Here is a 17236-nt window from a genome sequence, read left to right as displayed (position 1 = left end):
CACTAACAGTAAAACTCACCCTTTGGTGATTCAGGAAGTTTTAAATCAGGGGGATCAGACTCATATCAGGTCATGGGCCGCCTTCGCTCAAATGATGGATATTTTAGACCACTTTCTGATTTATTACTTTAAATCAATCAATTTGTAGCCGACCAATCATGAAAATAATACATAATGAAATAAAAACCCTAGTTTGTCTGCTTTTTAGACAGCAGTTATCATTAATCATGAATTCATCAGTTCATCATAGAAACCTCTTATCTTGCTCATTATATATAATTGATAATAATTGGATGCAAACATTTCAATTAAAAAAAGAGAAAAAAGTTTTTTTAATGCTTCTTTCCCACCAGTTGAACATAATATTTATTAATACGTAATTTATTAATTGGCTTGGTCCTAGAGGATCCTCCACAAACATCAGATGATTCAAACTGACATCAAAACCCCACTGAGCTCTGGACTGGCCGATCCATGTCACACAATTTTCAAGTGCACATTTTGCTTTTTTTTGTGTGTGTGTGTGTGCAATGAACTCCCAAGATAGTGAAGACAGAAAATGACATGTTATCCATTTCTAAAGATGCAGGCTCATGTGAAAGGGAGGCAGGCTGTAGTGAAATATGTGTTTAGAGTGCAGGAATAACAGGAGAGCAGGAACACAGAAGCAGAAGCACAAAGAGCTGCACTAAAAACAAGACTTAAATACGAACTGATTAACTAACGAGACGCACACTGGAGAATGTGAGGGGAGCCAGCCAGGACTAACAAAACTGAGGTGTACTGAGGGCCAAACAAGCGGGACTCGGTCTGATGCAGTGGCTCCCAAATGTGTGTTGTTGTTTTTTTAACCAAGGCACCCCTGAAAAACATCACGCCAACGCTTCAAAGATAAAAAAAAAAACTCCTCAGAGCTTAAACTAAAAACAATGCACCACAAATTGGTGTGAAAATGTGTATATAAAACTGATTAGTGAGTTGCAACAATTTCAAACAAGTTCAAATCCATTGAACAAACGGTCATTAAACTCTTGGAAATCAGAAGAATACGCCTATAATAAAAACTCAAACTTCAGCACCGTTTCACTGAAAATCATTGACGTTTAAATTATTATGCACAATATTTAGGCTCTTTGTTTTGGCTGAAAATGATACCTTTGTAAAAATTAAGTTCTCAACCCTCATCCTGAGTTATTAGTATTTTACATTTGAACCAAACAGGTGAATGACAGCTTTAAGAAATATAAGCCTAAGAACAACAAAACAAAACAAAACAAAATAAAAGGGATAACATTGCATTCAGTTTCTTTTTTTTTTTTTTTTTTTAAATCTGAGCAATATCTCTGTTTAATTGCCTTATGACCGCCACAGTGCATGTATTTAAAATAAAGTTTATACAAGCTGAAGTTTATGAAGTGAGAGGAAGAGTTATAATGGGAAACAAGCAGATTCCACGACTTCCCTGGAGAGTTTGCCATGGCCTCTGGCCCAGTGAGAGCCATGAGGGACACGCAAACCAGGGCAAAAAAATACAAGAAAAAATGTTGAAATACAGGCGAGAGGCAGAAACACAGAGTCCAAGACAGGGATCACAGCACAACAGTGGCAGATAACCTCCCACCTGCAGGTTAAACAACAATACTTTTAGACGCATACATGAGTTTTACACTAACAGGACGGTAAATAAGACTGTTCCCTCTTCTGTGACAGTTTCATCTCTTTGTTTAATTCACATCCTCATTCATTTTTCTCCATCGCTTCACAACATCACATGCAGCCTAATGTGCTCACTTCACATTAAAACACATTGATTTGTCGCTAATTGTGTGTAATAATAAAACTGGTGCACGCTTCATTGCAAGGTGGCGTGGCTCGGCTGTAACTCCCCTGTTTGGGTGTTTTTTCCTCCTGCAGAACTCGACCCATGAGTGGCTCCATCCTGTCGGAGACGACCTGAGCGACATCATCGGACAGAAGAACAAGCGAGACATAAAGAATCACCTGCGACCGCTGGCGGAGCATTTCCCCGATATCAGGTGAGCAGCATTTGAATCCCACAGGAGACGTTTGGTTTGGGTTTACAGCAGAAACACAGAAGCAGAGGCGAGAGGCTGGTGGTAACATGGATCAGCCTCTCCACTTTACAAGCCTTGTTCCACAAATGGCCTAAAGCTGTGTACATGCACTGGACTGGAATGATACTGTTGTCTCACGTTATGATTTCAATATGTGATTAATTTACGGATGTGCCAATCTGTTTCCAATTCCTGGGCTTCCGTTTTTTGGCCGATACAATCACTGATCTGATACCAGAGCTCTTTTTCTTGATTAATATTTATTTAAAAGAGCAAAAATGCACAAAAATGCAAAGTAAAGCGAAGTAATCCAAAAGTAATTTATTTGACCTGTAGGTAAAGCGGCTTCACACACAAACAGGTGCAGGAGTGCAAATTTCTATAGCCACTCCTTTAATGTTTTGCAGAACTTGAACAAATCAAATGCATGGCAATGATTTATCAACTATTAGTAAGTAGATTTCACTCATAGCAATAACCACTGCAGTAGTATTTTCTAAATTTTTTCTGGAAATTTCGGCTTTGTGCCTCTGTGGCGTTGCACAGTAATCAGCGCAGTGCATCTGGGAAAGCGCCGCTGAAGGGGAAGGAAACCCCCTGAGTTCAGTAGCTGCAGCCGCGCTGACATACAGTTGTGGAGGCCCTAGCAGTGTAGATTAATGACAGAAATATTATAGAAATACTACAGACAGCAGTGTGTGTGTGTGCGCACGCCTGTCGCATATTGCCATTCACCTTCAAAGCAGCAAACAAAACTGCTCCCACTTACCTGGACTCCCTCCTCCAGGTTTACACTCCTCCTCCCTCTACTGTGACAATAAAAATCTTAGAATAATCACCACAACATGCAAATAATGAAATACCCTCAATCAAGACCTGGTGACATTGTGATCACTACAATGGGATTAAATGCAGCTAAAATCCTGATTCATGTCTCTGCCCCATGATACACACTGTATTATCACATTTGCATTGCAGAGCTGAATTACAATGTGCGGTCCTGTTCCTACAGTTGCGTTTCTACTAAAAGGCCTCCTCAGCAGTTGTGATGAAGTCTTGGAGCACCTCCACTGCCAGTAAATTGAAACCTTGACATCATGAACTCTCACTTCCTGCAGGCGCCGCAATCAAACACGAATCAGAAAGTGACCGGCTAATCAAACGGGCCTGATGAAAAGCAGGAACAAAGTGGGTCTAACGGTCAAATATCTACCCCGATATCGCCTGCCAAGAAAGTGATTTGCGATAAAAGCAACAATGATTGGGCGTCTGGATGAACTGAGTTGCCCCTTGGGTTTCCTGTATATTGTTGGTGTAAATGCCCAGCAGGGAGTCCCAGTGGAAGGAGACAGTGAGTGTTTAACATACAGAAGGTGATTCCCCAGGAAAAAAAAGGATTCAGTCTTGGAAAAATGATGATGATGACATACTGGGTTTTTTGAGGTCTGTAGGTCAACAAATCCTGTCAGCTTAGGTAGCAACTGGCTGGAGTGGCTAAAAATTAGTTTTACATGTAAAAGTTTGATTTAACTTTGTCTGCGGTGAAAAGAAAAAGTGCGTTCTTGAGCTGAACTATGTCAGCATCAGTTGGAGTGGAAATTAAAAGCAGACACAAACCCCAAAGTGAAAACATTAAAGGAACAACTGAGACAAGATGTTAGATAACGTTTTCTCTTCTGTATGTTCAGTGGTTCAGTTGCTATAGGAAGCATTTCCTGTTAGCTTAGCATAAAGACTTGAAGTCTATGGGAATTGTTAGCCGTCAGATTGAAAAAATAAACCTTACAGCAACTCTGAAGTTGTCTGATTTACAAAGTGCATCATGTGGATTTGAAATACACATCTTGGAATTTAAAAGAGACAAACCAGAGGTAATTTGTGGTAGATCTTAGTGCCCTCAGTGATGGACAAAAGGATAAATATGCTTTTATATGCTTTTACAGTTCCACCTTCTAACTTCTCCTGAAATGACTCTCGTTTTCTAAAAGAAAAAAAAAAAAAATCCCAAGTCGTGTACTTCAAATCCACATGATCCACTGTGTAAATCAGACAGCTTCGGAGCTGCTGGAAGGTTTATCTGACGGAGCCAGGCTAACCACTCCCATAGACTTCAAGTCTTTTTGCTAAGCTAACATGGAATGCTACACATAGGAACTGAACCACTGTACCCTGATGGTATTGAACATCTTGTGTCAGTCTGGGGGAGTCGGAAAAAGAGGATTTTGCCCAAAATGCTTGTGTGTGTGTGTGTGTGTGTGTTTGTATGTGTGTGGAGAGTGAGGCCTGCTCTTGGTTGCAGATTAAAGTTGTTCTGAAGCCCCCAGCTTGGCTCTGTGCCCGACGCGACTGCAGAATGAGGAAGTGTTTTGTTAAGTTTAGGGGGGCAGCCGTGGGATGGGAGACTAAACTGAAGGGGAAAGTACACCGTCGTTGATTCACCTGCTTGGAATGCAGTCAACAGATTAGTGTTTGCATGACTCCTGGCTGCAAATTTCCACATCACAAATCTCCTTGCAGAATCTGCACAGTGGAACGTCTCTTCCTCACAACGTAAAGTTTTGTAACCCCAAATTAGACTGTAGTGAGAAATCGTGGCACCCCAAACTTTTGTTTTCCTGAACACCGGCAAGCTGTTTTGACTTCTAAAAACTAAACACTGCACCGAAATATCCTTCACTGTCTGTTATTGTTTGCACAAATCAGTGTTGTTAGACTCCTCTAGCTCACACAGGGAAATACTTTTATATTTAACCCCTTCGAAGTGACGAGTCTTTGGCCTTTTTCTTAGGTTCCTAAAATGCATTGATCTCTAAACTGTCAAGTGATGATTGACTGATTACCTTTATGATTCCATATGGGGGGCAAAAGCATGCACCACTGCAGAAAGACCAAACAGCACAGATGATAATACCAACTACACAGACAAAATATGCATAAAATACACACAAACAAACTCCTTGCTGCATTAGTGAGCTCTAAATGAGTCGTTTTCTGCATGAACCTCTGCAGGCATTTAAAAACTGCTGAGGGACACGACTTCCAGAGAGCGAGACCGCCTGCTCGCTGCTCTTCGTCCGATGTGTGTTTTTACTGAACTCCCATCCTGCACTGAACATGCAACAGCTTGAAACTGCAAGAATCTGCAAGTTTCAGTGACTGAGCCTCCGTTTCAGTTCATTTCAGTTTTGCACGCAGTTTTTTTTTTAGATCATTTGTGGTTTCCTCAGTTCGTCTCCCTTCTCCCTCACCTGCAGTGAGAAACATAATGTGTGTGTTTCTCACCGCAGTGTTATTCTGTAAATCTGTACTTCTCTTGTGCATGTTTTTAGTATTAGCAGCTGTTTATGCACATGTAATTGGGCTATACCGACATAGCCAAAGAGATCCTGGGCTGTATGCCCCTTTTCTTATTTTCTGTAGTTATGTCACTGCTAAATGTGTGATTTATTGTGATGTGGTGTAATCAGTTATTCTTTTTTTAATCTCTTATTTTTAATGTAATTTCTTATTTTTCTTTTATCTCTTTATTTCTAGGGATGAACGTTGCAAATTAGTATCTACTACCAACACTATAACATTTGCATTGGGTGGCTTTTTTCATTTTGTCTGTGTACATTTTATCAGTCTCTATCAAATAAACCACGAATAAATAAAGTAAAAGCTAAATTCTAGACGTGAGATGCTGCCAACACATCCCGGCCTCAGCAGGCTGTTGTCATTTCTTGTGTTTTAGCTCAACATTTTTTATACTTTTGACTGTTTCTAACTTTTCAGTCTCCGTGCTCATTTTGGTTAACAGAATTTCTCTATTCAGGATCGTAATCATAAACATGAATTCAGTATTACAGATGGTTTATTACAGGTTATTATTACCGTTTGTCACAGGTAGTCTTGTGTGCATGTCCAGGGAAATAGACTGTCAGTAGCTCACCAGTGTTTTGTTGTGCTGAAACGATTAATCAATTAACTGACTGACTGAAAACTGACCACTGAGATGATGGATTAATCTTTTTAGTCAAATATCAAGTAAAATTCCCAAATATGTGCTGATTCCAGCTTCACTACGGTTACTAAGATGCTTGGACAGTTTTCTCTGTTCATATCATCATAAAACATTTTTAGTGACCTCACTTTGGGATGTGATCACGTCCCATTAGCAGTTTTTATTGTTTTTGAGACTTTATAGGCTAAATGATCTATTGATTAATCGACAGAGTAATTGGCAGATTAATTGACAGTGAGAATAATCATTAGCTGCAGCCCGTACATGCATTCATGCAATCTGACCCGATTTGTTCCCCCATCCTGCAGTAAGAAGCACCTGGGCGCCGTGCTGTACTTCAGAGGCCTGCTGAGGGGCCGCGAGCGCCAGCTGATCTTGCAGCGACTCACCCAGCTGAAGAGGGAGCTGGGCACCAGAGCCGACCAGAGCAGAGCTTTATTTGGCAACATGGAGGTCGCTGTCAACACCGACTGCCTGGCCGATCTGCCCTTCTCCTGCCTCAGCTTCCTGCGTCCCGACAACTGACCCGACACAGGGCGGGGGGAGGTCGGGGGTCCTGAGGGTTAGAGAGGTGGAGCTCTGACAAAAAAGGTTATCAGATACAGTTTTTCCTCACTTGATTTGAGACATTCATCCAAATTAAAGAGAAATGTCACCCGTCTCACAAATTCCAACATCTCCTTCCTGTGGCTCAGGTCAGCACAGTGCAGAGTTTGGAGAGAAAAACACTTTGAATTTGTGAATTTGTGTCGCTGCGGTTTAAAATCTGGCAAACTGGTTTTGTTGACTTGTAAGATTTTTCTGAATTTAGACACCCAAACGAGGTTTTTAACTCTGGTCTGTGTGGTTGCAATGCTAGAATATAAACTTCACAAACCTTCGCTGCTCCGTCCTGGGACACAGAATTCACTGGATCCTTAAAAAGGGTGGCGCTCTCCTTTAAGGTCGACCATCTCAAAACACAGCCATCGAAACGCTTGATAAGTCTGCAACGCCAGCTCCACCTTCTCATTTTTTTCCTGCAAAAAAGTTAACCTGCTGTATAATATCTAATTTTTCCAAACACTCCACACAAAACTTTACACTTTCTAAATGTTTACTCTGTTAACTAAATGAATTTTGCACAATTATTGATGAAGCGCTTTGTTACTGTTTTCTCACAAATCACAAAGTATTTCTATGCGTATATTCTATATGATCTGGCCTGACATAAATATAAGGATTGATAAGGAAAATATAATGTTCTTATAATGTTCTTGGCACATTATAAAAACAAAAATATCAGAAATTACATCATTGATACTGAAAAGACTTTTACATGTGAAAGTGTGAAATATTATATATTATTAAGACTTCTACAACTGAGAAGAGATATTTGCAAAAACATTTCAGCAACAAAACTTGGATAAAATCCCGAAAACCCTGAATTCTGGAAAAACGGACACTTTCTGATAAACATGTTTTATTATCATTCATGCGTGGATGCAGCTGAGTATATTCTCCTCATCTGATCAATAGTGTAGAAGTTTTGAGGTCAATATTTGGTCCCCATATAAAATGTGATCTAAAGAAAGCAGCACATCCCCTTTTGAAGGGGAACTGGGCTGTTTTGTGCTTCGATGGCTGTGTTCAACTAGAGTTTGGTGAAATTCATCAAATCAGTGGATAAAAACTGGACGAAAGCAAAAAATCTGTAGGGACACTGAATGCGTCGCAAGTGCCTTTCCACGAGGAGACGAGCAGTAAAAGACTGTTGTGGACATTGCTCACGTGTGAACTCTAAACACTCAGTTAAACGGATACATCAGGCTGATATTGTCCTTTTAATAGATATGATTAGTTGCATCAGCCGGTCAGTGTTTGTCTGTGGCCACAGCCAAAGAAAAACAGTCTGGGAATTGGAATTTTATTTTCTTTGCACATTTATTTATTCATTTAAAGGGGGCCTATTATGCTTTTCCTCATTTTCTGCTATATATATATATAATGTGACAGTGTCAGATAGTATTATTATACGTGGCCCATGTTTCAAATAATCAGCTAAACTTGTGTAAAAATAATCTCTGTGTGCAAAATAGAGAAAAAAAAGAGAGAGAGAGAGAGAGAGAGAGCAGAGCAGCGGTGGTCGAGCGAGCTAGACAGTGAATGAGGAGAGGGAGTGAGAACAAAGCAATGAATCGGAGAAATAAAATGTTTGGTTTCTTTTTTCTGATTGGTCCACAGTGTTTACGTTCTCGAGCACAGATAAACGTATCCGGATTCAACGTGACTGCAGCCTTACGAGGTTTACAGTTTGATTTTGATATCTTTTGTTTTTTTTTTCCTAGGAGGGCAAGGGGACTTTTAATTAACTTAGCTACATGCATAATAGCTACATACAGGTATTAGAGTGTTTGTGGAGTCCAGTGAGCAACAACATAAGTCCTGTGGACGCTGTTTTGGAGGGACACTGTTGCTGCAGCCTGCATCCAAGTCGTTTGTGATTGGTTTAAAGAAATACAAACATGCCTGGACGTTTTTTACCTTGTAGCAAATGACCTGACGGGCTTGATGAAGGGCCAGTATAAAATAAATAAGGATTTTTTTAAAACTGTGAATCATGCAAAGCTACACTAGTGGAGCCCCAGGATAAAAGTATAGCACTGGAAATGAGCATAATAGGCCCCTTTGATTGTGATATGTTGCGTTAATTCTTCATTTAGGGGCTAAACGAGGTACGATAGAGGCTTTTTCCCATGTGGGACCAGATCAGCACTAAATACAGTACGAGCCGCTGGTGACTTCAGCATAAAAGTATGCACGCCGGCCTTTGAAAACCCACTTCAGTTGAATCCATTCAGCCGTGCCTGAACGACGGCATTGTGGGGCATCTGGTGTGGAGCCGGCTGGAATCAAAACAGATGAGGCACGGCGTCAACACCACCAGGGTTCGACGGGTGTGATGTCGCTGAGTCACTGCGGGACCACAGAGGCGCTGCTTTCTTTGTTGAAATGTTGAAGAATAACACCTGAATGGGTTACGGGTTTGGGTCAGATATCGGTTTTCCTATGTTGTGTACAATATCTCACCGGGGACTTTTCTAAATTAAACTGCCATTACCAAATCAGTCAGTTGTTTTCTGTGGGTTTTTTTTTTTTCTGGATAAATTAAAAACACACTCTCAGAAGCCTGAAAATGTTCTTTAAAAACTTGGGGCAGATTTGATGCAACAAGGCTGCGTTATGAGCCTCCACAAATCAAATCTGTGACGGGCACTGGAGCTAAATGTTTTCCTACAAACCCGACTCGCTCACACAGAACAATGCTTTCAAAGAGAATTATTAGACCCCTATATCCAATTATTTATCAAGCACTTGTGTCTTATTTCTGTATTTCCTGCAAAACATCCCGTGCTGTTCCTTCCTCACACACTTGATCCGTCTGGATGTTTTCCAGCTCAGTTGAGACTGCAGGCTCATCCTAAAGCATTTTGATAAGATAAGATGATTTACTACTCTGCTAATGTGTTAAGATCTATTTTTTCCTGGTGTTTTTTGCAAGACCACAACTGTTTCAGAGCATGAAAAGGCCTCATGTCACAGCCCAACTTCTCCTTTCTACACACACAAGTAAGAATCCCTTCAGTGGGACCACAGCAGCTGACGAAACAGAGCATAACAAAATGGTTTGATCATAGTTCCTCTAATAGCCACAATGCCCTGATTAAAACCCTCTTGGTTTGTTGGGGATGTTTTGAAGAAACCGAGGGTGGTTTGTCTTGTGATGAGAATTTAATCTGCCAGTCAACCTGCTCTAAACAGAGTCAAGTCAAAATCAGCGAGGGATGAGCTTCCTATTTTTGCTTTCAGCTCCAAGTTTATCCAGAGTGCTTATCACAGTATGTGATATTGTTTACAGTCTCCAAAGGGCTTTAGAGTCACACAGTTTACAGACAACGAAATGACCTGAATCCTCTTGGCAGGCAAGGAAAAGTCCCCTAAAAACCCAGAAGCAGAAAAGGGAAAAATGTTAGAGATCTGAGAGAGAGAGAGAGAGAGAGAGAGACAGAAGCTCCTCCAGGCCTCCAAGCACACATGAAGTGTCACATCGCTGGCAGGGAGACCAGGCACTTTAGAAATCAATTTCTCATTTACAGGTCACATGTCTGCAGGCGACCATTTAATCTCCATTTTTATTATAGAAACTTCCTAACCTACAGATCCTGTTTTTACTGTTTGATAGCCATGGTGACCTGAAAATAACCATCACAGAGAGCCATCAAAGTTCCTATCCTAACTTATGATAGGAAATATGAATTACACAAGCATCCTAACTTCCCAAAATCTATTTAAATAAACTCTGCTAATGTCAGGATGACTGTTGTACTGGCAAATGTGTTTAATCCATATGGTGGCTCTTTCTTGTTCCTAAAACCTACTTAAACTATTTCCAGTAAGAATTCCAGTGTTCAGCAGCGTTTTCTTTATTTGGAATTTGTTTTTTGGCAAAAGAACAATATTTATGCTCACTCAAAAGCACTCTCATGCACCACTGAGTGCTGACATGTTTGTGCAAAATAATTAGCCCTCCATCGGAGAGAGGCCCTTTTTGTACCGTTTTTTCCGGTTCTTTTTTTTTTTTTTTTTTTTATTAGGGCCCTCGCCTCTCTGGAGAGGGCTCTATTGTTTTTGTACTGTTTCTTTTGTCTTCTTTTTATTATTATGCCACTTTAACGCTTAATTTGACCCCCTAAACATGCTCAAAAACTCACCAAATTCAGCACGTACACCATGTCTGGCGAAAAATTCAATAACACCCTAGGTGCAAAAATGGGCTCGCTAGCACCACTTAGGGACGCAAAGGCAGCCGCTGCGGCCCACAGGAATGTGATAGAAAGACCAAACCAAAGCCAAAACGTAGATCTCATCAAGTCCGACATTTTTCGTGCTCACGCCCCCCACCTAAAACCAGCGCTCGCCCCCAGACCTAAAATCAACAGGAAGTCCGCAATTTGCCTTTCAAAGTAAAAGTCACGCATGAAATTTCGCGTTGAACAAAAATTATCTCCTCCGAGGCCGTAAATCGCAGCGGCTCGAAAAGTTAATACTTGACAGAAGATACAGTGCTTAACAAAAGTTCTGAAGGATTTCGTCATTACTCGCTTAGTTTTTAAATTATAAGCCCTCAAAGTCGGCGTTGCTGCAACCAAAACGCCATTTTTTCGCATGGAGTTTGGTATGAAGAGGCGCACACTTGGCACTAATTAGGCCCCTGCCGTCCAAAGTAAACATCGCACGGCTTCGATACTTATGCCGACGGAAAGAGGACGAAAATTCCAAATTAATTTTTAAATTGGAGCAAGTTTGTGGGAGCTGTGAAGACTTTTCAAACATTTTGGACCCTGGTGTCCTCTCCTCTGCACTTGGCCCGGTCATGTGACTCACTCTAGACAACGGACAGTTCCGCAATACACACCCATTATAAACCGTCAGCGGGAGCAGAGAAAACAGTCAAACTAAAACTGCCATAACTCACAAACGGTACAAGATAGCAAAATCGTATAAATACAAGATTTATAGATCCGAGTCTCTCGTTTAAAAATTTGAATCGCGTCTGTAACTCAAATGATGTCCGAGCGGTGTGACCTCAAACGGATATGGGTTTGCTCGATTTCTCCATTGGATTGAATGTGGATTTCTCTGTCTGCCTGCATTTTCTGTCTGCCCATCACATAGCTGCTGACCGCCGCGGGGCACCGGTGCGAGGGCCGTCCAACGCTGCTTACAGCTTTAATTGATTATTGTCATTTACTGTCTCACTTGTTTTGGAATCACTTTCTTGCACAACAAAAGAAATTATATGACAAGTCATTTGGTGTTCACTCCCTGCAGCGGTACACCCATTTCACAGTGATAGAAGTGGGTTTTTATTTGTTGACATCTGAAGTCCAGCGCTCCACCCGCTTTTGAATTTCGTTTGGGCATACTTGACTTCTCTCAACTTGATCGTGTTCTCTCTGTGTGTGTGTGTGTGTGTGATTTCTGCATGTGCACAGCCCTGCAGTCTCATGCCATTTTATTGGGACAGACAGAACGTTTACCATGCTAATTATAATCCACTGGCACATGCTTTCAGTTTATGAGGACAGTGGCATAGACTTTCCTTAGGACCTTTCTTAAGATGGAATTCAAGAAAAAAACTAATGAAGATTTTGGTGCATGAGGCCCTTTGACTTAGGACCTGCTCCCTGTGCTCCCTGTGCATCAGGCCCTAACTCAAATTACCATGTGACCAGCAAACAAGGCTGCACTTTCAGGAGTCATTTCTGTAGCTCCTAAAATGAGAAATTGCTTTGTAAAGTGCATAGTCTCCCGGCCAGCGATGTGACACAAAGTGGTTATCGTGGTTATCCTTGCCTGTAATGAACTACATGTGGTTTTGAAAACTGCAACTTCAAGGTCACTGACGAAAACCTGAACTCCCCCTCTATGACGCCGAGTAGCCCCAAACCTGCCGCTGCAGATAATAAACGGTTTAATTCCTGTAAATGTGCACTGGCCTTCAGACAGCATGCACCGGGGCTCCAGTGTTACACCAGGTCTAGCTGCGGTTGTGGCGTTTCATGGGCTTTTCCAACTTTGGTCAAACATATCCTTTATGCTTTCGTTCATTTTCAGTTTCATTCTGCGTTTGAGTATTTTTAAAATGTAACATTTCCCTTTGGTCAAATGTGTTGAAAGCTGAAGCTGGTAGGGGCCCAAGGCGACATCAGAAAAGTGACTATGCAGTAGTAAGGAAAAGAGATATAGAGTATTTTTTGTCCTCCAAAGAAAAGTCTTTTTCCCAGTTCTCACATAAAAAGACACAGACACAGCACCTCTTGATACATTCTGCAACACAGTACAATGACACAGTGGAGTATATCATTACAGAAACACAAAATCAAGCCTCTGGCAGCCCTCTTGGCTCAGGCTGCTCATTTATACAGGCACAAAACTGTTTTTCCAGTATGCATTAAGACACATCAGAGCCTGATACCTTCACCTTGATGGAAGAAGAAGAACAAGGGCAGCCTGGTGTGCAAACAATATTAAGGGTTCCCACACATTTTTCATTTCCAAACCTACATTTCCAGACTTTTTTCAGACAGTTTCACATCTCAGATTCCTGAAAGCTACATGTTTATCCTGTGTGGAAATACTCAAACTGCTACATGTGCTGGAAGTATCGTCACAAATGATGAGATAGCCTACAAAAATGATGAGCCACCCGGTTGCTGGCTTTGCTTTCACAAGATGACCGTGGTTTTTCCCAATGATATGACTAGTGGGGTTGTTTTATCTATGTTAGCAATGTCGAATGATTTTACACACAGTTTGCACCATGCTCTTATCTCTGTTTTAGGGTCTTTCACCAACCATTTTTTACATTTTGGATGGGGAAGCCCTTTCTTGGAAAACTTGCATTTCCCATCTTGTGGCCTTGGACAGGACTGCAGCAAGTGCCACTGTCAATTTGCACACAGTAATTTGGAATTAAGCTTTTCAGAAAATGCCTTTTAGAAATGTGTGAATGCAAGAAACTCTGGGGTTTAGGAGGTGACAAAGAAATCTAGGCTAACTGCAAAAGGATCTGCCGGCATCTCTTGCACTGGCATATCTTTTTTGATGAGTCCAGAAGAAGAAAATAAAAGACTGAACAAGAGACGAGTTCATGAAGGGATACAAATGATGAAATCACTACTTTCATGAAGACAAACGGCAACAAAAACATAACTGCCCATTTCAAGTCTCCGTAAAACCATCTGGATGTTCCACGATTCTTTGAGAACAATGCTTTCTGGACAGATGAGTCAAAAGCTGAACTTCAGCTGAACTTTTGATATTGAGCTGCCCAGTACAACATTACGAAACATCCACTGATGTTCGCCTACTTTTCATTTTTATCCCCAGAAAAAGGGGAATTCATGATTTAGCGTTGATTGGCAGTTCAACATACTGTAGGCACTTAAATTTGGAGGTGACACCTAAGATTATTGTCTGATATCACAAGCAACACCTACATATCAGTTAACATCTAAAAAAAAAAAAAACTAACACATTTGGTATTGCTGGCCCCGTAAATCCCTGTGACACTTTGTGGGCAGCGTGCTGTTTGAGTCAAATATCAATGACCTGAAAGTGTAAAGAGAAATGGTTTAAATATGTGCTAACCTTGATGCAGGACTGGCCAGCAAAAATAGGAAATGATAAGCTGAGTTTTGTGGTGTTAAGGAGGTGACATCGGTTTTCAAATCTAAAGTTTCACATACTTTTTCCATCAAAGACTGTGAGTTCTTAACTTCTTAACCAGCGTCCTCAACAAAGATATGAATACGTGTTCTTGTTTATGCATCTTTTTTTATTATTCCGATTGGGGTTATTTATTATTATTATGAAGAAAAGCAAATCACAGTTTTGGAGCAAGTATTGCAGGAATGTATGTAATTTTCCAAGGGTTCACAAACTTTTAGGGGCTTGTCCCCTGGTCCTGGTCCTGTGGTTAAATCTCCGTCTCCATAACCCAGGAGGGTCCAGTTATGGGTCACTGGCCCAAGAGTTTAAGTTTTCATTCCATAAAAAGCTAACCCCACTTTGTACAAATTAGTTGCCCCTCACTGCTCACTATAATATAAAGTCAGGGTTTATGTGTGGCAAAACCTGTTCTTCCCCGGTGCATGATTGGACATGTTTGGGAGTGTCTTGAAACTCCAATGGGTGGGAAGCTCCAAACCAGAATGGGCCAGAAAGTAATCTTCGCGTGCCAGACATCTCAGCAATCTCAGGTTTTGATCAACAGCCCAATGTTGTTTTGCATTTCTTTGACAATCCTGTTGGACAGAAACATTGTTGGAAACTTTTTTCCACTTTCTTTTCACTTTCGTTTTCTTTGATGGTAAAAAGTGGCAGAAGCAAAAGGGTATCAGCACACAAACAGGATTAAATATACACATCAATAATCTCCAACCTCGTTAAGCAGATATTTCAAGGCTGTGTTGTTAAGACGAAAACGAGTCGGTGCGACTCAAGGGGTTTATCCTTGCAATAAATTTCAATGAATTATTTTGTGAATATCAATGAGCTGCAGTAGTTTCCCTGCTTGTCTAATTGCCTAAACTATTCCTTCTCTTAATAGACCCTCCAGTCAAGTCCTAGTATCACCGTAATTAGTTTGTTTTTTTAGCGTCTGTAACTGGTGCCTCAGCTTCTTCATCCCTACTAGGAACTGTATAGTCAAAATATCACATGATCAAGTTTCTGGGTAACATATCAGTGCATTTCATATCCAGCAGCTTAATCCTCTTGCATGAAACTGAGCTCCTGTTGTTATTTTACCACTGTACGCACCTTCAAGGCCCAGGTAATCATCAGCTGAGCAGGCTAGTTGATAGGCGATCCACTAGATTTAACATTAAGTAAAATATACAACTGGGAAGCCTTGTTGAAATGTGGCTTTGTGACCAGATAAAACAGGCTATGCATCCTTCTGTACAGGTATATTGATCAGCCATACTCTCAACTTAATAAGCTTTTGGCATCAAATCACCTGAGGACTTTACATAATGCCAGGTGGCTGGGTTGGACACAAAACAAGACCTTAGAGCAGGTCGCTTTCCTATTCTGAAACTATAGGAGAAGAAGAGGTCCTAAAACGCTGCCCTGTGGTACACCACAGTTTACAGGGAGTTTGTCAGATAAATGTCAGACAAACTCATCTTTCTATTGTGACAAAGGCTGTTTGAAGGCTGTAGCAACTTTTTATATGAATTAGGGATGGAGTTCAGTTTTATCATTAAGAAAACCAAAACTAGAGTGAAAGAAAAGGACTTCTCCTGAATCCCTGTGGCAGTTTTGTATCTTTTAAGGTGCTTTTCACCAAAAGAATCAGAACAAGGCGGTTATTTAGACACAAGGTTACGAACCACATAAGATATTGAAATGATTTGAGACTTTGGCTTTGTCTGTCTCTAACTTAACATCAGTCTTTAAGCCTGGCCAGAGAGTACTATCATAGTAAAAACAAATTTACGGCTTTAACAAACCAACTACTTCCCTGTTTCCTAAGGAAGTGAAAATCAGCTTTCCCATTTCTCTCTACTATTTGACTGTGAAATACTGGGTTTATGCAAATTATTGATTCCTTTTTTTTACCCTCCCTACCTGCCCTAACCTGCCCTTATACAGATTCTCTGTTCCATTTTTTGGAACAGAGAATATTAGTGTATGAATATTAGTGTATTAGTGTATGTTTTGCTGTTGGCAGCTTTATAGTGGCGCCCACAGATGTACAGGATAACCAACAACCAAATGTTTGCTGGTTTGAAACCCAGCCCGGAGAGGAGCTTGAATTTTAGGCCAGACGACAGTTTACATCACTGTCAAAGTCCCCTTGAACAAGACACTGAACTTTAAATTGTGTCAGCGGCCTGATCACCATTTTTTGGCTGAACATGAACTACTTAACCTTCCCTTTTCTTATAATTACCCTGTTTTTCCTCCTTTACTCTGAGTTTCTCTCTCACACTTTATTGCTGGTTACAGGTTATACTGTAATCTATATTCATTCAGATTAGTATGTTTGTTCATTTATTACCTTTCCTTAAAAGTATCTAAGCTTTATGTTATTTTGGCTTTATTTTAGGAATTCAGTTGTAAAGGGTGTTATGTTTGTTTGCATGAAATGTGATGTCTTTTATGAATTGACCACTGGAATAATCTCAAAACTTAAGGTATTTAAAATAAGATACTTTTTTTCTTTCTTTCTGCATTTTATTTTAATATTTTTGTCCCAAAATGTTACAGTATATAGCCATTACCTGTAATTCATCAGACAATATCTGAAAAACATGAAGAATTTTGTACCCAAAAATTAAATATTTCATGAGCAAATATCTTTGACAGCTAAATTCTGTATTAACTCAATTATTTGCTTTACCTTCCTGCCAATGGGAACTGTGTGTGGGTGTCATTTTCATTTGAAACCACTACATTCTGTACTTGACAGCATCAGTGTAACCTTCAACAGGAAATACATTCAGGCAAATGAAGTTGAGCAGATGTCTTCTTAACCAACATCCTGTTGTTTACTATTTAAATAAGCTGCTACAAAGCCTGACGCAAATTCTGTAACTTGTGAACT

General features: G+C 40.5%; 1 protein-coding gene across 1 annotated transcript in view; it reads left to right on the top strand.

The window, feature by feature from the left end:
* The window catches only part of exoc3l4 (exocyst complex component 3-like 4), a 32178-nt gene extending 24857 nt beyond the window's left edge, over window positions 1-7321 (top strand). The window contains exons 12-13 of the mRNA XM_030045306.1: window positions 1915-2036; window positions 6387-7321. Of these exons, the coding sequence (XP_029901166.1) occupies window positions 1915-2036; window positions 6387-6603 (339 nt within the window). The 3' untranslated portion in view covers window positions 6604-7321. The remainder of the gene's footprint in view (window positions 1-1914; window positions 2037-6386) is intronic.
* Window positions 7322-17236: the final 9915 nt, after the last annotated feature.

This window comes from Myripristis murdjan, chromosome 22 (genome assembly GCF_902150065.1).
Source record: "Myripristis murdjan chromosome 22, fMyrMur1.1, whole genome shotgun sequence".
In the NCBI taxonomy this organism is placed as follows: Eukaryota; Metazoa; Chordata; class Actinopteri; order Holocentriformes; family Holocentridae; genus Myripristis; species Myripristis murdjan.
Note: the sequence above shows the minus strand (reverse complement) of the source record. Positions and strands in the feature narration are given on the sequence as shown.